This window comes from Asterias rubens, chromosome 5 (genome assembly GCF_902459465.1).
Source record: "Asterias rubens chromosome 5, eAstRub1.3, whole genome shotgun sequence".
NCBI lineage: Eukaryota > Metazoa > Echinodermata > Asteroidea > Forcipulatida > Asteriidae > Asterias > Asterias rubens.
Genome location: NC_047066.1, coordinates 3,699,302 through 3,721,094, shown reverse-complemented (window position 1 = coordinate 3,721,094; position 21,793 = coordinate 3,699,302). Strand labels below are relative to the sequence as shown.

The window sequence follows — 21,793 nt, the reverse complement described above, 5'->3', positions numbered from 1 at the left end:
TAGCGAGTGTGATGTCAGAATTACGATGCAAAACCCACGCAATGTGCACGCATGACACCTTCTGAAACAAAATGAAACTAGGTTGATATAGTCTAGTTGGTGAGACACTGCTCTTGAGTTGCAAAGGTCATAGGTTCGTATACCAACCGACAATATGCCTTGGTTTGAATGCACAGAGCTCGGGAAAGTACTGTGCTAAAACACATCGGTGTATATGGGTAAAATCAAACTTAATATTCTAACACATCGGTGTATATGGGTAAAATCAAACTTAATATTCTTTATCCCCGATGCAAATTTCCATGTATTAAAGAGGTTGATATAATTTTGAACAACACTTCGAGTCTAGCATTCAATTTAAGCAGGAGGCTTTTTTTTGTTTTTAGCATGGCCTTTCCTAGCTACCCTAAACTGAGTATATTTTTTTAATGACTTGTTAAGGTAACTTTGTTCGGCTGTTCGTATCTATATTTTTTATTACATTATTTTATGGTGTGGCTCAAACATGCTGAAGAAAGAAGTAACGTAACAATTTGTACTTTATTTGTATATGATTTTCCCTTTTTCACCAATATGGAAATAAACGTTGATTGAAATGAAATTGAGTTGAAGGTTGGTAACACACGTGTAATTTTAGCAAGTATTATAAAGAACCATTTAAGTACTATGGTTTGATCGGCTGGAGATGAAGAGTACCGTTAGTAGGTGTGACTTAAAGGTACATCTGTCGTGTGGATGGGGTTCAAATAATCAATGAGAAACAAAACCCCGTAAGGTTGCCTTTAATTGTTTTTGCCTGTGTGAGTTTGTTTGGAAAAAAAACAATAAGGAGAAAGAATGGGATCAGTTCCGGCCGAAGTCCTCGCTCAAAGTGAAGAGTCAAGTTAAAGTACAACCTTGTACATTCAAATTGATTGTAAACTGTACAGTGATTCCCATTGGAAGACAGACGTGCAATTAGTAACTAGAGACAAGCTACGGACCGAGCCAGCGGAAAACCACGGTATTAAAAGAAGACATTAAAGTCTTCAACTAAACAAAAATATCTAATGCGTTAGGATTTGTCTATAATGAAATCCACCGATCCAATGCATTTTGTTTGATTAAGCCTCTCAAGAATCCCAAAGTACCCGATCTTGTATTTATTGTATTGAGTTTTAAAAAAAGAAAGCATGCATTTTAATTAATATTTTTCTTAATTAATATCTTCGCCTGTGGGAAAAAAGAGAGGATCAAAACATTAATCAAACTGTCGTATAAAGTTTTCAAAATTGGAAGATCTATGTGAGTTTGTACAGTGAGTTAATAAATTAATGAAAGGTATACTCGTTTTAAACTCTCGGGTCGGAATTCACCCGGATTCCACGTCCAGGAGAGGTCTGATCCTATATCTGGGTCAGTCTGACCCGGAAACTGGTTAAGAATGTGGACTTTTTAAACTCAAATTTTGCGCCAATGTAATACAGTTTCAGGTCAGTTTGACTGGTTCCGGTTCTTTGTGACCCGAAGTGGGTCAGGTTTCCGGAACCCGTGTTAATGCTGACCTTGAAACTGGCTAGGAATGAGGACTTTTTAAACTCGAATTTTGCGCGAGTTTGAAGCAGATTTGGGTAAATTTGACTAATTCATGGTGATCCAGGAATGGGTCAGGTTCCTTAAAAACGGGTTAATTCTGAACTAGAAGGAGGTTCAGAATGTGAACGTTTTATCTCGAATTTTGTGCCAGTTTTGATACAGTTTTGGGGTCAGTTTGACTGGTTCCGGGTCATTGTGACCAAAAATGGGTCCGGTTTTCGGAACCCGGGGTAACTCTGACCATGAGTTTTTATAATGTAAGGTTATTATAATGTACAGTACGTATCCCGCTTCTAATGGAACAATGTACTGTTGGATTTTCTTTGACAAATTTCTAGTCAGAATGTATGTTTCTAGTCAGTGACTGATGTACACTGGAGACCTTCCACAGTTCAGCACAGATTCTTTTCTCAGGAGTTCTAAACTTTAAAAAGGAAATTACAGTCTCAAAGAGTTTGATCATAATTGACTTGTCTTTGTTGTTAAATGGAAAACCTTTCTTTTCACCAATACAACCCCTGAAACCATAGCAATTGGTTTGTTTGAAATGGTTTTACGTGCACTGTAACATGTTGGGGGGGGGGGGGGGCGACGACACAATGTTTCGTTGGCGGTTTATTGATTATCGGAATTACTACCGAACTGTTCTGGGAGGCTCGCTTAATTATCTGGAAATGCAATGTCATGGGGCGGGGCGGTTAGAATTTCTAACACCATTTCCAATCTCGGAATCTGGTCTGGTTTTGACCTTGATTTTACACGAATCAGTGATATTAAACTGATAGTTTGTTCCGGGTCAAATACTCCTTGAACTGACGGGATCTTGCATTGTGTTTGTATACCGGAACTGACCTGGCCCGGTGACCCGGTCCGGTTATTGTTTTTGAGTCAGTGGTATTAAACTGACAGTTTGTTCCGGGTCAAATACTTCTTGAGGATCTTGCATTGTGTTTGTACACCGGAACTGACCTGATCCGGTTTATTTTTATTTTTTTTCTCGATCCGCAATTCATATGCAGGGTCTGTACAATTGTGAAGGGTCAATCTGACCCGGATTTGACCACAGAAAAGTCCCGGATTAATGACAAACAAGACCGATGCTTTCAAGAATCAAAAGCCGTCTTTAATGACTGTCGTTAAAGCTACTACACTGAACGGAATTCCAAACTCCATCACTCCCACTTTCCCAAACATTATCATAGACAGACCAAAATGTATAATTGGACGAAATAAAAAAAGTACGAAATAATTGCTTAAACTTTAAAGTGTCACATGGACGCATTACTGTTTGTTGCCAAACAGTGTTGACTTTTCGTGGGCCAGCCATACAAAATGGCGACCGATGTCTGTCACCGATGAGGGAGCGTTCGTTCATGGGCACGATGCATCAGATGGGCGCGGCCGTCCATCATTGGGACGATGCATCAGATGGGCGCGGCCGTCCATCATTGGGACGATGCATCAGATGGGCGGCCATCCATTTATGGGGAACGATGCATCAGATGGGCGGCCGTCCATACATGGGGATGCATCAACTGGGCTGTTGTCCATACATGGGGACGATACATCAGATGGGCGGCCGTCATACATTGAAACGATGCATCAGATGGGCGGCCGTCCATACATGGGGACGATGCATCAGATGGGCGGCCATTCATTTATAGGGAACGATGCATCAGATGGGCGGCCGTCCATACATGGGGACGATGCATCAGATGGGCGGCCATCCATTTATAGGGAACGATGCATCAGATGGGCGGCCGTCCATACATTGAAACGATGCATCAGATGAGTGGCCGTCCATACAAGGGGTCGAGACATCAGATGGGCGGCCGTCCATGGGGACGATGCATCAGGTGGACGGCCGTCCATACAGCGTTGTGTTGACCGTTATGCGTCTGGTGAAATTGGCCATCTCGTGGTAGTCATCTCCTTCCCAGAAGACCGGGGACCGTAGGATGATGCCCAGAGACCCGCACAGACACGCAATGGCAAACACCCAGATAAAGACGCGATCGATTACCATGGCAATGAACTTCCAGTCTTCAGTGACCTGCAAATTATCAACAACAAAAAATTAGGCCTACTACATAAGAGAGTAAATAAAACTTAGAGCAAGATCAAGTGCGGACATTTAGTCGACGACTGATCAGCAACATACCAGGTCAAGGATTGCAAGTTGGCTCCACCAGAATGTTGTGTAGATGGATTGCACATGACGTCGACCACCATCTTTGACGTAAAACAATGGAAAAGTGCACGCGTGTACACGCTGCCACGTGTGCAAGATTCGTCAAAGATGGCGGCCAATGCAAGGCTCACTAAAATGGAACCTATTGGCGCACAACACGTGCGCTATTCCAATGGCATGGTACTACACGCGTTAAATACCACATGGAACTGCATACGCCCAATGCAACAAGCAGAATAATGGCAGATTCTCAAGGACAACGAGATACTCACTTTGTAATGTTCATCCTCCATTTGGAAATGTTTTGCAATTGTTTCCACATGATCGATTAGTTCGGAACATTCCTTCGATAATGGTATGGAATCTGTCGAATCCGAATATTGGCGATCTCGATACCGGATCTCCTCGAGCAACGAAGGCGTGATTGTGTTCACCATATACTTCGCTCCGGACCTCATGAACTTCCGGTCGTAGAAGTACTTCCCTCGGAGCGGGGCGTAGTTCGACGGCGTATAGTTTGTATGTTTCTTCATGGCTTTGTAATTCTTTCCGGGCGGGAGCTCCACACCACCAGGCCGTGAAATGTTCAGCATCTTCGGCAGGTAGTAGAGGAAAACCGTCCGGGCCCAATCGGGCATGACGTGAGTTCTGCTGCTCCGGAAGTGGATATTAATCACCACGACAGTGACCGTGATGGACAAAGTAACTAGCACCATTGTGAAGAGCATGTATCGACCGATGAGAGGCAGTGTGGTAGAGGTCGGCGGAATGATGGACGGGATGAGGAGAAGGAACACAATCAAGGCGAGGAGGATGGAGATGGATAAGGTGATCTTCTCCTGGGCATCTGCTGGAAGATAGAAGACTAAGATCGTCATGAACGAGATTAGGATACAAGGAATAACCAAGGTGACTACGTAGAACAAGGGCTTCCTGTGCAGCACGAACTTAAAAGTCGCATCCACGTACGCCTCGTCGCAACACGGGTACTCCTTAACGTTCCTCTTGGCGGGTGACTCCACGATCCTCCACTCGCCATTCTCGGAGTAGTCCTCCTGGTCTACGATGTTCGTCTCGAGTACCATGTCGACCTTCCTGCTCTCGTGGGTCCACGGGCCGAACTTCATCAGGCAGTGCTGCTCGTCGAAAGGGAAAAACTCGATGTTGATCTTGCAGGAGCTCTTGTAGATTGCGGGTGGAAGCCATGTGACGGAACCGTTGTAAAAGACGATGGCGTTGACTAGAAATTTAACGTCGTAGTAACCGTCAGCGCTGAAAAACAAACGCATAGATCGTTAAATAAAATCGAAGTAACATGTTTAACATTGCCTTCGGATCGTGCGGTTGGGGTTATAAAAGCGATTGTCATGAAATTAATATGGTTGGAAAGATGATTCTAAGGTATTGCAACATCACAGCCCGAGTTTTTGCCAAGCGAGATTGAAATTGTTATGGAAAGCCATAAATGCAAATCAAAAACAGAAAGCTAGTAACTGTTTGTAAACAATGTTACACAAGTATTCAAACGTTGTGTTGAATTTGTTGGAAACAAAGCAAACAATGATGGAGGTATTTTATATATTATTATTATTATTATTTATTCGACCTAAACAAGGTACAACAAACAAGTTACAATAGCACAAGACAGAACATTAACGGGAAAAAAAACAATTATTAGAGTGTTTTACTATAAACATTTGGCCGTCCATGCCAACCAGCACGGTTAGTTCCTCAACAATAGAAAGGTCTATATACTGGGAGACCAGTTGGGGAGACATTGACTCCCAAAATGGCGCAATCAAGATAACTGTGATGATGACTTCATTTGAACCGGGTCAACCCTTTAGAGTCAAAAACAAGTATTTAGCAATCCATGCGAGTCTACTCTCTTTACATTAGGTACATTGCAAAGGTTTCTTCTCATGGGAAGTCTGCCGGAGTTAAGAATACAATAAAGAGGAATTTGGTGATTTTGATGTGCACTCAGGCATGTATGTGCTACAGAAAAAGGTGTGTGGAAGACCACTGTATTGACACACAAGCATACGGACATGCCAAAAACAAGCCGACTTTAACGCCATCCATCTTAATAAATAGTAGATTGTACAGCATTTTCAGCTCAGCCAAGTTTGTTGCACAGTTGAATAGACAAGGTGATATTTAGTGTGCACATTCCTGATTGTGATAATAGAGTGTTGGCAAGATTCTAATTTATGAATCTTTATTCTGCCCTTGTCGTGAGTAGCTAGCGAAGTTTTCTACTGGCAGTGCCGTGTAATGGCACATTTCATGTAAACGAGTCCATCCACCATGGACTCGTTTTCGCTTCTTCCAGCAGTTTTGGCACTCCGGGCTCGGCCGACCCCTAGATCGGTACCCCCTAAGAAGGGGACAGTGGTCCACTCCGGGCATGGCCTCAAGATCAGTGCTCCCCAAATACAGGTCTGTATTGTTAACATGTTTTCCCTTTACAGGTGTATTCGACAAAAGGTAGGCGCATGAGAAAAAATGTTTTATTCACTGTCGAGGAAGGAGTTATGGAATAACAAAATAACATCTCAGTGTGTTACAATAACACCAATGTTAATGTGGTTTTTTGTTTTTGTTTTTTTGCAAAAATCAGTTTCATTTGAACACCCATATGCTGTACATTTTGATCTTCTGTTTTGTATCTTTAATGTGACATCACCCATGATTTAAAATGTTAATATCCCAGTTTGTGCAGTGTACTGTACTGCACCCATCCTTGACCAAATGTCATAAAGCTATTAAGAAGAAAATACTGCTTAGCAAACTTCCGTTCTAGCAAAAAATGGGTCGGACACTAGTCAACAATGTAAACTTTATGGACTTTTGGTTGGTAACCGGCTTCTGGTAAAGTAATATCTTTGCAAAAAAAACATAATGTTCTGACGTTTCGACACTAGCAGAGTCTTTCTCGAAGGCTAAGTAATATTTGTCTGTGCTTAGCAAGTTTTTGTGCTTACATGTTTCATTGAATTGGTCCCTGCGGATAACTCAATACTTACTTATTATATAAAAGTATATCCGGTCTCCATATTTGAGATGAAGGTATGTGTAGTGACGTAATCCCATCGTAGTCTTCTGGATCCCACGTGAGGTAGCGATCTACCCATTTCTAGAGGGCGGGAAAAGTCAGTTGCAGATACGTCATTAAGTTTGTATAATTTTAGCAGGTGGGTTAAAAATTATTTTTTACATCAGTTCAGATGGTACAGCTATAGAAAGATATCAACATTTATTCCTTCTATTGTGGGAGATTCACAATATGATTTTTTTGTTTTCAATGTATGATTTCTTTGTTTGCCTTCTTATTTTCAAGTGAAGGGGGTATTTGTCACATTATTTTCGCAAAATTATCTTTCTCAAAAGCTACAGCACCTCAGCAAGTACTATTTAAAGGGAAGCTGTCTATCATTATTATCTTTAAACTGTGTAAGTTTAATGTAAATCTGTGTACGTTTATGTTTTGCGTCGTACAAGAGTACCCAAACCCTCGAGGGCCAATGTCATTTTATAAAAATGAAATTATTGTTGCAATTAAAAAAAAAATACTCACGTGTCTGACCCAGACACTCGTCGTCATGATCTGGTTCTTCTCGTCCTATCATCAAACAAAAACAGTAATTTCTTAATAATAAATAAATAATTAAATAATTGAAATGAGTGAAAAATACAATCGCAAGTAAGCAGAATACAGATAAGCAGCTTCAAACAAGTGAGTTTTGTTACTACAAAGACCTAAAACAGTGTTAAGAACTAGCCTGGTGAATATGCACAGGGAAGACTATTTCAAAGAAATAGCGCAGCGTAAGAAAGGGATCTTGGACCATAAACAAAATAAAGGTGAGCAATGGCTGTTAGAGATGAACGTAAAGTCCGATGAGGGGAATAATGCTGAATTGCTAGGGTTGAATATGTATTTAGAAGACGTAATGATTTACACCATCTACCTTGAGGCACTACTACTCAAATTAATTGTAAGCATAAAAACTAAACTGCCTTGGTAACGAGCAATGAAGAGTTGTTGACAGTATAAAACATTGTGAGCAACGGCTCCCCCTGAAGTAACGCATTGAGAAAGAGGTAATTTCTCACTCAAATATTTGAATTTGATTAAAGATTTCAGGCCTGAAGGCACAAATGGTTTTTTTTTTTCTTTTTCTTTTTTCTATTGCAACTTCGATGACAAATATTGAATCCAAATGTTCACAGGTTTATTGTATGCATATGTTGGGATACACCAAGTGAGAACTGGTCGTTGACATTAAAGGTGCCCAGTGCCTTTAATACGAAATTTAGAATCTAAAGCAAATTGACTTGGTTACTTACTATGTCAATTAACTGAGACAGCGATAAGCCAAAGGTGACCATAACCGTTTCGGATTCATTAATCACGGGTCTGATTAGACTGGCATACTGGGACTTGAGGCTTTCTGTCTTTACGAGCTTGTAGAATAGTCTGTCAGCCGCTTCCGATGCCAGGCAACCTGGTACAAAAAGACAAAAACAGACAGGAGAAAAATTAGCAACATGTATTTGGTTTGTGGTAACACCACACCATGTGTGGCGCGTTGTGGCCTAGCGGTTTAAGAGCACCGGATTCAGCTCTAGTGTTTCTGATCAGCAGAGTGTGTGTTCGTGACACCTGTGTCCTTAAGCAATACACTTAACCGTAATGCTTCGTCCTGCGGATGGGACGAACAAGCCGTTGGTCCCGTGCGTTGTGTAAATCAAGACAAGTGCTCAAAAGAACACATTTTACCTGGGATGGCAAGTAGATGTAATAGTGTCTTCTTATAATATAACGCGCATATTATCCGTCACTCAGTGACGCTCCTGGCGCTGTAACATCCAACAATGTGTCTCTTTTTGATAAGTGCACTGGGCTCTTTTGCCGTGGAGTAGTTTTTCGAAATTCAGGAAAAGAAATGTCCCGCTTTGTAACTGCTACCTAGGCGGAAGGTAGACAAATCGGTCAGCACTACTTCTTAAGCTTTTACTGGAGCGTTATTAACTACCGCGGAGTGAGTTCTTAATAATAATAATAATAATAATAATAATATAAATTTATAATGCGCACTTTTCCAGAAAACCTTTTAAGGCGCCTACACAAAATGAAAACATTATACAATAGAAAATGAAGAATAAACAAAACATAATGAAACCCAATGAAAGTCTAAGTGAACAAGTGTGTTTTTAGTTCCCTCTTGAAGTTGTTGAGTGATGTTTTTTGGCGAAGTGAGACAGGGAGCTTATTCCATAGGGCAGGAGCAGCTTTGGCGAACGCCCGGTCTCCGTAACGAATTGTTCTAGACCTTGGCTCTACCAGCAAGTGAGATCCAGCAGACAGTAGAGCACGACTGCTGTGCTTAGTGGAGATAAGTTCACAAAAATACTGTGGGGCTTGTCTTCAACGTTTCAACTAGCTTGCTCTCGTCATTGTCAAGAGACAAACAATTAATAACTCAAAATGGTGATTACTGAACGTGGAAGCTTCCGTGTCCACCGAAGTGAGAAAGGGGTAACTGCCTTCCTTTCAAGTTGGGAGTTGGGGTTTTTCTGTAGGTCGTTTAGAAATCACGTTAATTGTATCATTAGACAACAGTGAGGTCATTAATTTACGAGTTAAGCTTATCACGAGCTGTCTCTTTTTTTGTTTCTCTTTTTTTTTTTTTTTTTTTTTTTTTTTTTTTTTTGGGGGGTGGGGGGGGGGTAGTTACTGACACGTCGTATTCCTTGATCTGATCCCGGATTTTGCAAGATGGCGGCTTTAGCAAGATGGTGGCTTTTACAAGATGGCGACGTTGGCCAAGTTGTGATTTTTACTTCAGCTACTAGTTATGAAGAACAGAGATGATTGAGTATTGAGATGATATTAGTTATTTCAATTTGTAAATTTGTATGAAAAAAATAAGAGAAAAAACGTAAAATTGTGTTTTATCTCGAACGGCGAAACGTTGCGAGGAAACGATATTTTGTCCTCTATTTAGCACTAATTTTTAATTCGCTAATCCATTCCCCCCCCCCCACCCCCCCCCCCCCCAATCAGTTCCTTGGGATGTTTTTTTGTCAGTCGTGGGATTTTTAGGAAAATTCAATTAATTCTGGTTACTCATCAGCAACGGTCAGTACCTTGGTAAGGGTTTAGGTTGTTTCCACGGACCACTTACTGCGTGCTGCAATCTCATTAGGCTGATGAGGAGGGGGTAAGAGGTAATGTATTTTCTTTTTCTTTTTTTAGATTGATGAGTCAAAACCTTACGGGAAGCCAACTTCAATGCGTTCATTTTTCAAGAATTAGGTCAAATTTATAAACATGTGACAAGTTTTTTAAATAAAATCCAACTGCAGATTGTACCTTTATAATCATGCGAAGAGTGCATGTACTCAACATGTGACACATCACTAATAATGTTGTCTTGGTCCAAATAAAGCACGCATATCATTAGCAAATCTATTTGATGCGAAGAGGGTACTCAACATTGACACTTATAATATTGTACCTGGTCTTGATTCAAATACAGTACGCATATCATTAGCAAATCGTGGTGTATTACACCATGGAGGTAGAAATTTCTATCTCCATGATAACACTATGTCCAGTAGAGAACTGACCCGACTTACTTCTTCTTTGCAGTGGCCTAGAGATAAGCATGTTCACTCCTCGATGACTAACCGGCTCCTTAACACACACACGCTTCGAACGGCTCAAATTGTTACGGACGAATAAATGTGACGACATACAAAGTCGCAAATGGCGATGACAAACTCGTAATACCTCCAGATTTGCCCCAACCAAGTAATTCTAGTCTCAAAGAACATCCTCCATTAAAAAAAAGCTAGCCAGGCTTTTCACTTTGAAGCAGCGAGAAGCCTCTGCATTAATAAGGCGGGAGGTGCGAGGTAAAACCTCGGTGATGGAACGCCAATAAAAGTCGGAGTGTGTTGTAAGAGAAATATTTACGATCGCTCTGGACCGCTGTGTAAAATGTCATGAGTTAAAGGCACTGGGGTGGATTTCACGAAGAGTTAGGACTAGTCTTATCTCGAGTTAGGACCAGTTTCTCGTCCTAACTTGGGACTATCCATGCAATTTGTATATCTCCTAGGACTAGTCCTAAGTTAGGACTGGTCCTAATTCTTTGTGAAATCGACCCCTGGACTCCTTTGGTAATATTGTCAAAGACCAGTATTCTCACTTGGTGAAACCCCACATTATTATGCATAAAAGAAAAATATGTGGAAATTTGGACTCAATTGCGGTCATCAGCTGCAAGAGAATAATGAAAGAAGAAAAACACCATTGTTGCAGAAATTTGTGTGCTTTCAGATGCCTAATAAAAGGCATCAGGGCTGAAGTATTTTAACATGTCAGTGAGAAATTACCTCTTTCTCAAAAACTACATTCTTTCAGAGGGAGACATTTCTGACAATGTTGTATACTATCAGCAGCTCCCCATTGCTCATTAACAAGTCAGTTGTTATGCTAACATTCAATTATTTTGAGTAATTACCCATAGTGTCTGGTACCTTGAAAGGACCGTGTGTAACTCACGATCAAATTAGGTGTGTGGTTACTGTATACGCAGGGATATCAGAGAGTCTTTTGGTTTTGGGAAATTATTGAGCAAACTGCTGAAGGTCCGGGTTTGATTGGACTCGGGATGAGAGGGTGATTCTCGTATAGGGTTGGAATGAGTGGAACTTTATCTTTAAATAGCTGGGAGGTGAACGAGGTTCTCGCGAGTGATATACATAAAATTGTGGAGAACAAACATGGCGGGTTGTCACCTCTTCTGCATAATGTTGGCTCATTGACTTGGCACGTAATAATTGTTAGAGCGTCTCAAATGATCCACCTTAAAGGCACTGGACACTATTGGTAAGTACTCAAAATAATAATACTTGTTTTTAGCATAAAAACCTACTTGGTAACGAGTAATGGGGAGAGGTTGATAAAACAATGTGAAAAACGGCTCCCTCTGAAGTAACTTAGTTTTTGAAAAAAGGGGTAATTTTTCACAAAAACAAAAAAGTGTGTGCAACAATGGTGTTTCTTCTTTCCTTGTTCTCTTGCAAGTTCAATTGACTCCACAATTACCTCTTTCTCAAAAACTACGTTTTGCTTCATAGGGAGCCGTTTCTCCCACTGTTTTATTCTATCAAAAACAACCACCCTCCATTGCTCTCGTATAATACCAAGTATTAAGTTTTATGCTAACAAATATTTTGAGTAATTACCAACAGTGTCCAGTGCCTTTAGTAGTATTGTATTGACTCCATGAATTCACCTTACAGTTGCACCGCGTAATGGCATTAGTAAATGAACCTCTTGACTCCAGGTTTACATACTTATAAAAACATGTACTCCATGAGGATTTATCTTTCGTTAAAGACAGTGGACACTATTGGTAATTACTCAAACTAATTGTTAGCATAAAACCTTTCTTGGCGACGAGTAATGGGGAGAGGTTGATGGTATAAAACATTGCGAGAAACGGCTCCCTCTGAAATGCCATAGTTTTCGAGAAAGAAGTAATTTTCCACGAATTTGATTTCGAGACCTCAGATTTAGAATTTGAGGTCTCGAAATCAACCATCTAAACGCAAACAACTTCGTGTGACAAGGGTGTTTTTTCTTTCATTGTTATCTCGCAACTTCGATGACCGGATGAGCTCAAATTTTCACAGGTTTGTTATTTTATGCATAAGTTGAGATACACCAACTGTGAAGGCTAGTCTTTGACAATTACCAATAGTGTCCACTGCCTTTAAGATACTAATACGCTGTGATTTTCATCATGTTTATTTATCCTCCTACTATCATCTAAATTGCCTTCATTCCTATGTATTCTGCATAACTATCCTGCCCTGCTACCGTGAATGTTTAATGGTAAGGCGGCCCCGAGAAGACTTATTTTTTATAAAGGATGTTTTTGTTTACAAGCAAAGTGATTGGCTTGGTAAGTGTGTTTATCTGGCGTTTATACGCAACACCCGTTGTGTTTAGTTTAAACATAGCTTCCTTCTCTCCATTACTGAAGAGATGGTTCACTGTTTGCGTATAGAAAGAGTTTTTATCTTTTATAATATAAAGAGAACAATCATTTAAGATTAGATTCATTGACTCTATGAACGCTTTTACGCACATTTTCTTGCAAAAAGTTCGCAAGAAAACTCGGATTTGTTTTCAAGAAAATTGATTTAGGGATGACACATCAAAATGATTTATGATTATATTACGTCGTCATCGTCGTCGTTGTCTTCGTCGTTGTTGCTTGCTGTAATTGTCGTTGTTGGTGTCAGTCTTGGTTTCGTGGTGGCAGTGATGGTGGTTTTGTTTTGGGGGTAATATAGTAACAAATCGCGTCTATTTACAATAATTTGATTAGTGTGCGATCACGTATTAAATGGTATATGTACTTTTTTCTAACAAAAAACACAATGTCCACAGATTTACATTAAACTTACACAGTTTGAAGATTATGATAGTAGAAAGCTTCCCTTAAAAGTAAAAGTAAAAATTTTCGTCTCATTTTTAGCATGTAAAAACGTATTAACCAGTTATGCTATGGTTTTGGTATAATATCATAACTGGTTAAGGGGATTTTACATGCTAAAATAATTTTTGTCTCATGAGACCAAAATTATTTTGTGACTTGTTTTACTCATTTCTCAAAAACTACACAACCTTAGTTAGTAATATTTGAAGGGAAGCTTTCCACTATCATTATCTTCAAACCCTGTAAGTTTAATGTAAATATGTGGACATTTTGAATCAGAATCAGTACCAGAATCCTTTAAACAAGTATATCAAAGAACTTTCTTTGATACATTTTGACATTTTTAACACAAGCAAACAAATGATTAGGTTACATCCTCTCCCTCCTTTCAAACGCAGCAGCCATTTCCCATCTTCTCATTGTGAACATAAACCCACAGTGCCGTACTTCAACATCTCAAATCCAAATAATCAAAATATCAAACCTATTAATCTATTGTTAGGACGACTCAATTACACCGAGTTATCGTCTCGGCTTGATGTAAATCTATAGTGAATCTGAATCACCCTTAAGTATATTTATTCAGGCGGCGTTCATTATTTGGGACAATGTTCCCTGAAAAAGAAGAAGTCACTTCCCGCTTCGATGTTGTCCCAATTATTTCACTCCGTTGTCATGACGACTTAGTGAGTATTATTGATTTGGAAACGGGACGACAGGGGGGGGGGGGGGTGCCACATCACCTTGTAAGTAATTTGACATGAGGAGGAAAGCGATGTTAATTCATGATGCCTTCTTTTTTTTTATTGAAGGGAAACAGCCGGAAACGTCGGACGATAAAAGTTCACTCTGGCATCGGCGGTGGGGGTGGGGGGGGGGGGGGGGGGTGTGTTGAGAGGTGCATATTCAACTATAAGATGATGGTTAAAGGTGCAATAGGCTCACCTCGAAAAATGTATCAGTTTTTGAATAACCAGAGCAACTCACTGTACTTTATTAAATAAACGCCACTTGAACGAGCGATTAGGTTGATTTTGTTTGTATAGGCCCTGAAAGAATTCTATATTAGACAGATTTGAGAGCCCCCCCCCCCCAAAAAAAAAAGGGTTCCAGTGTAACAAATGTGCCCAACTTTGACCTTGGGGTTGTTGACTTCCAACTTGAGGTATTTTGGATGACGGGCCCTAAAAATGGTCCTATTTGTCGAGAGGTGTAGGGACATTTTTCATGATTGATGTTCGGACGTTTTGAAAATAGTACACTGTTGTTGTAGGGTTTTTTTGGCTTGGAGGGGGAACTTGACGGGCACTCGGACTGCTGCCCATCCTGAATTGAGCAGAGGATTAAAGTTCAAGAGTCAATGGATAATTCTCCATTTACTGTAAAAAGCTGTGAGACTTATAAGTATATACACTCTAAAAACTCCCGGGTCAGAATTGACCCAGACTAGGGTCCCAGGGCGGGACCAGACCCATTTCTGAGTCAGTTTAACCCGGAATCCGTGTCAATATGTCCCGGAATCCGGATCAAAGTCCCCGCTTTTAACCAAATTTCTGGTCACAATGACACGGATTCCGGGTCAAACAGACCCAGAAATGGGTCTGGAAATGGATCCAAATCCGGGTCAACTCTGACCCGGGAGTTTTTAGAGTGCAGTATTTTTTTAGTATTTAGCATTTTGCCATGTATGCTATTGGAGTATATTTGGTGGGATACACCCCTGGATATTGTGACATCAAAAGCCTAATCTCCAAAAGAAGGACAATCCTGGTCAAGGAACAAACAACACCCGTCAATGGCCGAACATGTAACAGAATACATCGAGATCGAATCGTGCGTTGCGTCCATACATGTACTCATGCACACCGTGAACGTATTTAATTCAATTTCAACTCAATTCAAAATCAGATTTATTTCCATACTTCATGAAAACTTTACAAAGCCATAACAATAAATTTATAAAAAAGTAACAAATAAACAGTTAGCTTTTTTAAAAGGCAGAGAATATATTAATAAAGTATGGTGGTATTTATCTAGAAATCGAGGCTTGTGATGAGATGCCTGACGGACAGACAAACTTAACATAAACAGGAACAAGAACGTACGGACAGACAATTAGATGAAGGCATGAGGGAAAAGGGACCGGGCCGGCGGCGAGGCTATATAGGATTGATTTGTGTATATTTACTCTGTTTTTCACTGGGTGTGATATGTGACACAACACCGCAATTCAACGGTTTGTGGTTGCGTGCTCTATTGCTGCCTCCCTCCGTCTAGGGCCTTTTCCTCCCCGTCTCGGCTTGACCTCCTTGCGGTCGGGTGATACCTTTAGCCGGTAGCTATAAGCAGGAGATGATCAAAGTGACGAGGCGGTCATCTCGTAAGAGTTGTGTCTTGAGGAAGCCGGGGTCTTGGGCCGGCAACAACCCCGTGGGGGGCAAAGCGTCTCAATATTTCAATTCATTAAATTGGCAAAATTATTTAAGAACCGTTTGCGGTTTTAGTCCGACTCGTACGTTGGAACCCGGAGGAGTGGGGCGGGGCGAAGGGGGGAGGCTCGTATGATATTATTGAATAGAGTGGACAACCACGATTCGGAATCAGATACCTGAAGTTTGTGAAATGCTGTTATAGAACAGATAAACTTAATGTGGGTTCGACTCCCGGTCTGGACGGACATGACTATTGTGTATTTTTCCGTGATTACATTTATCTTTTTACAAGCAATGTTATGGCGGTCTGCAGAGATGTGTGAGATTTGAAGGGAATATGGCTCCTTTAAAAGCTTTCTGTAGTGGTCAACACGCTCACATAAACAGCAATCATCGAAATCATAAGCAGCAATCAAATTAAAGGCTTCAGGCTTTAAGTATTTTAATTTTTGAGTGAGAAATTGCCTCCTTCTCAAAAACCACATTTTTTTTTCGGAGGGAGCCGTTTCTCATGATGTTTTATACTATCAACTTATCCCCATCATTGCTCGCTACCAAACAATTTTTATGCCAACAAATATTTTGAGTAGCTACCAATGGTGTCCAACGCCTTTAAGAGCTCTTTATGATTCCAAAAACATGCTCACATAAATAGCAATCATCAAAATCATAAACAGCAATCATCTAAATCATAGCGGTAGATAAGACGTGAGATGAGAAGGAAGATGTACCATTTTTCAGAGAGGGGGGGGGGGGTAGAGATAAGGATAGATGCCTAGTATTCTCTCCAATCACTACCTTGCCTCCAGTGAGGACGAGGGCCTTCTCTTAGAAGAAGATACAATTTCCGATATTGCTTCCCAAGTTTCCGATGCCGCCGGACATCAATGGAGACGATAACGAAAACATTGTCCCGAACGAAAACAATCCCGGAAAAGTGAGACATATTGTCATGTGGCCCATGTCGTCACTGCTAACTCATAAACACAGAGAGAGCGTCTATCTATAGATAGTTCTTCATTTGTATTTAAGATTAGATATACTGTTGACTATTTCCGTGTTTTAGTGTTGTACTTTGCCTCCCCCCTACCCCTCCTCCCCGGCAAGAAGGTTTGAAGTCATGGCGATAATAGAACTTATGGGATTTGAAGCAATGCATGGTGAGGTATCAATATCATGTATATTTGGTTTGTGGTAACACCAAGTGTGTCTTGCCGTACATTGTGTTCTTTTGTGAACTTGTCCTGCTTTATGTTCTACTACCGCAGAGTAGAAGTTTCGGAAATCGGGAGACTTCTCAGTTCTGAACTATTGTCCTGCTCTACCTGGGCGGGCGCTGGAAAGTCAGCCAGGAGTAATAAACTTTAGTGGATCGACTTTACCGCGGAGTGAGTCCGAGTGGGTATTTTATAAAAGCGAAATTGTGACGTATCGTTGCCGAGCGGGCACCGGACTCCGCACTCAGAGTGTGGGTTCGAATCCTGGAGCCGATTTCACGAAACGCTAGGATTAATCCTATCTCGAGTTAAGAAGAGTAACCCGTCCTAACGTAGGACGGGTTCAATGCGTCTTCGGATACGGAACTTAACTCGTCCTAAGTCCTAAGATTAATTCTAAGTTAGGAAGAGTTTGGTGAAAACGACGGCTGGTGTGTTAAGTAACCTATTAATGGTATGGCCTTTGGATGGCCACTCGGGAAGCCGTATAGGGCCGGTGTGTTGTGCAACCGGCAGTGGCTGCTGAATGTGCCACAGCACCTTGGATGTTTTGCTTTTTGTTTATTCGTTTTAATGCGGCTTATACGTTGGACCTTAAATATGTTTTTCCAGTGATGATATCTTTCTGAGCACGCCTTCCAAATGCGCCCCGAAGTACGACATTCTACACCCACCAAATCTGTGCAGTTGGGGACTAATGCTAAGTTTGGCCTTGGCTCTGCAAGATGTAATTTTTTAATTTTCTGGCACCTGTAACAGTTTGGATTGGTTTTGACAAGTGTTGTCATCTCTAAGCCTTGCCCTTAAGGGTGAGAGGGTCAGTGACATGTGCTTCGGGGGGGGGGGGGGGGGGGGGGGGGAAGAACTATAATTTTAATTTCTTACATTTATTAAATTGTTGCAGTACACGCTCCTACGTGCTAGTTACAGAATACACGTTGGCCTCTAGTAACCGATGATGGGCATTTGTCACACATCGGTGCAAGAGTAAAACTCAAACAAAAGAGTATATATTTATTTGTTTGTTTCAAGTTAAAAAGAGTAAACAAAAGCAATACATCAACCAAAACACACTAAAAGACAACGACATGTGGTATTGTGAGACACAGTTCTAATAGACCGTTATCATGCTGCCGCCATCTTGGTCATGTTCCTTGTATATCGAATAACAATAATGAATGCTGATAACCATTTTGCAATTAGGAACCAGACTATTGTGTTCTTGCAGCCTCGGCTTGGTAAGGCCGTGTCCGAATTGGCGACTTCGGCTACAGCTACGGCTATAGGGCGTGCGCGTCTGCTATTCTTCAACAATGACAGACGCGCTGATCTAGCCGTAGCTGTAGCCAAAGTCGCCAATTCGGACACGACTTAACATTGATATCAATGGGAGAAACTCAAGATGGCTGCACCGTGATTAAGGTCTATAAAGTCGGTTTAACTTTTGGCGGGAACTTTAAACAAGATTATTTTGTTTGCCTTAATTTATACTTTTAATTTTGCCATCCGGTTGCAATCTATGGCAAATCATTTATTTTCAGATAATCTTTATCCAAGTAAACATGGTTTATTTAACCCTTTGGTGCACAGATTTATTTATTTTTTAAAGCAAAACAAAAACATGTTCAACCGTGTTTCGCTCACAATTTTTCGATGGCACCCCCTGTTGTACATCACACCAAACGAATAATTTGTTTGTTCTTAAATGCATGGTTTCTGGGTATGGAGAAAACAACACTCCCGCCGCTTTTTTTATTTCTTGAAAATTCTAAGTAATTGTAAAATAGTATCGGTGACCTGTAAGTTATTATTTAAAATGAATGTTTTATTTAACGAGACTCCCACCTCTAACGTCGAAAGAGTAATTATTCAAATGGTTCTACTTCTTTAATAACTGAAATAAAAGTCTAGAACTACGTCAATATACAGTGAACATATTTGTGCCGCATTAAAGCCATTATACACTTTCGGTACAGAAAACAAAATAAAAGTTCACAGATTTACAAATAATTTACAGGGTTTACAGAAGGTTATGGTGAAAGACTTCTCTTGAAATATTGTTCCATGAAATGCTTTACTTTTTGGGAAAACATTAAAACAATATCAATTCTCGATAGCGAGAATAACGGATTTATAGTAAACACATGTCATGACACGGCGAAACGCGCGGAAACAAGGGTGGGTTTTCCCGTTAATTTCTCCCGACTCCGATGACAGATTGAGCCTAAATTTTCACAGGTTTGTTATTTTATATATAAGTTGTGGTACACGAAGTGTGGGACTTGGACAATATTGTTTACCGAAAATGTAAAATGGCTTTAACTCATTTTAAAACCGGTCGCAGTTGAAACCGATTGAGTTCAACTCTGTCACGTATCTGAATGGTTCTAGTGTTTGGCTAATATCAATACATACAGCCGGAAGCTTATCTTAAGACCTATAATAAAATTTACGCTGGCACCAACAGTCCTGCCAAATAATTTCGTCTGAACAACTGTCACATTGAGAGAATTATTTGCATTGTTGAGTCCGGTGTTTATATGAAGAAAGTCTGCCAACAAAGTTTGCATGACACTCTGTTTGTGCAGACCATATTGACGAAACAGACCAAGCAGCAGCCAACATGTCCCGTGATTGTGGACTTATCTGCGCTAATTTGCAAACAGATACATGCACATGACATTGTGTTAAAAGGCAGTGGACACTATTGGTAATTACTCAAAATAATTATGAGCATAAAACCTCACTTGGTAACGAGTAATGGAGAGCTGTTGATGGTATAAAACATTGTGAGAAACGGCTCCCTCTGAAGTGACGTAGTTTTCGAGAAAGGAGTAATTTTCCACGCATTTGATTTCGAGATCTCAGAATTAGACTTTGAGGTCTCAAAATTAAGCATCTGAAAGCACACAACTTCGTGTGACAAGGGTGTTTTCTCTGTCATTATTATCTCGCAACTTCGACGACCAATTGAGCTCAAATTTAATAGGTTTGTTATTTTATGCATATGTTGAGAAACACCAAGTGAGAATACTGGTCTTTGACAATTCTCAATAGTGTCCGTGTCTTTGAAGCGGTGGGCCCTTTTCTCCGCTGTATTATAACGGTCGCAATTAGCTAAGCCGTGAATGGAACTTGCGATTATGGAGGAAGAACAGCCCGCCATTTACGAAATGTTGAACAATAACACACTCTAAACAGATTCCGGGTCCGATGAGCCTGACACTGACCCATTCCTGCGGGTCAAGCTAACCCATATCTTAGCCAGTCTGATCCGGGAACTGATCAACAAAACCTTCCGACCCGGATTTTGCGTTAAGTTGACCCAATGGGTCTTTCTGACTCAGATTTTGGGGTCATACTCATCCCCCAAGATGGGTTAGGCCCCACGTGACCTGGATCCAAATACATTTTGACCCGGAAATTGTTTAGAATGTTTGGAAATTGGTGTCCGCGCTAGGCCGTGGAATTAGAAATTAATCACGACCGAAGAGGAAGAAATAATCCACCATCCGTGGATGTTTTAACGATCACAAGCTCCAAACAATCTAGTGCTCTACGACGACTCTCTAAAAAAAAATCAACTGCAGCCTGGGCAGAAGAATGAGGTCTCACATAAATCAACATGCCATGTATTTACGGAGCTCAAAACAAGAAAGAATTATAGAAATAGAAAAGGGGGAAAGATGATTGAACGCCAGGCAGGTGCAATGATCAGCCCTTGTATTAAAAATGCTATAAATCAATGAATAGCATCTTGTAAAGTTGAAGAGGTGGTGCTTTCTGCTCCTACCAGCCAGGCTTCTGATGGATGATACCCAAGCCTACATCCGTATGGACTGTAATTTAAAGGGGGTAACCCTGTTTCAGCCCCAGGAGTAGGTGGCAATGGACCTCTGGAAAAATAGTTGATTGCAGCCCACATAAATGGCCTTCGGGCCATGTGTGTCTAGCGACTAAAACAAGTACAAATCTGGAGACATCTCTTGGTAAACAGTCCAGCCTGATTTGTGTGTCGAGTGGTCAGGGTGAAATTATGATGGAATTAATTCTTAATCGTAAGAACGCTGGAGCTGAAGAAAGCAATTGAGTTTTTAAGTCAGTTCTTTTTTAATTGCGTTATTAAACGATTATGAATAATAACGCATTGGGCACGTTCGAGGTTAAAGCCGCAACCTCGTCGCGCTTAAAGGGGCAACTTGCCTTCGGATGTGCCGCTTTGGGTACAAGCATTTGTTATGAAATGAATATGGTTGTAGGAATATTTTATATGTAGAATTTAATTGTTTACTAAACTGTTTGGTTTTCCTTCTGACGTGCCCCTTGAAAAGATTATATGTAATAAACTATCACCTTTGACCTTGGTATATCCCCAAATGACCACTAAATACTGTACGTGCGTATAGTCTTCGAAAGAATTAATTGCTAAGCTCAAGTTCCATCAGCAACTTAATTAACAAAATGGTATATTGAACGTCTGAACAAGCGAATTCGAACTATAATCAAGAAAATTACGACAATGGAACCTGAATGTGTAGTTTCATGACAGAACACCGCCATTTTTGGCGGAGACAAAATGGCGAATCGTTATTGTTCCACAGGTTGAAGTTTCAGAGGCATATTTATGTTTGGTAATCAGTACACACTGTTGGTGTTTAATATAGGTTTTCTTTCTCAATTTCGGAAAATGAGCAGCCAATTTAACCAACAGCTTATTATATTTGGTACGAAATTGAATCATTCGATTTCGTTTTAAGGGTCATTCGATTTCGTTTTAAGACTATTCAAAATGTACTTTTACGTTATTCGATTTAACAAAATAATCATTCAATTTAACAATTCATCAAAGCA

The 21,793-nt window shown here is 40.5% G+C and overlaps 1 protein-coding gene across 1 annotated transcript in view; it reads right to left on the bottom strand.

Annotated features, from left to right (window-relative positions):
• Positions 1–246: 246 nt before the first annotated feature.
• The window catches only part of LOC117290083 (neuronal acetylcholine receptor subunit alpha-4-like), a 50,212-nt gene continuing 28,665 nt past the window's right edge, over positions 247–21,793 (bottom strand). Inside the window, exons 2-6 of the mRNA XM_033771331.1 lie at positions 8,120–8,277; positions 7,347–7,391; positions 6,796–6,905; positions 4,039–5,038; positions 247–3,628 (exon numbers count right to left, since the gene is read on the bottom strand). Of these exons, the coding sequence (XP_033627222.1) occupies positions 3,428–3,628; positions 4,039–5,038; positions 6,796–6,905; positions 7,347–7,391; positions 8,120–8,277 (1,514 nt within the window). The 3' untranslated portion in view covers positions 247–3,427. The remainder of the gene's footprint in view (positions 3,629–4,038; positions 5,039–6,795; positions 6,906–7,346; positions 7,392–8,119; positions 8,278–21,793) is intronic.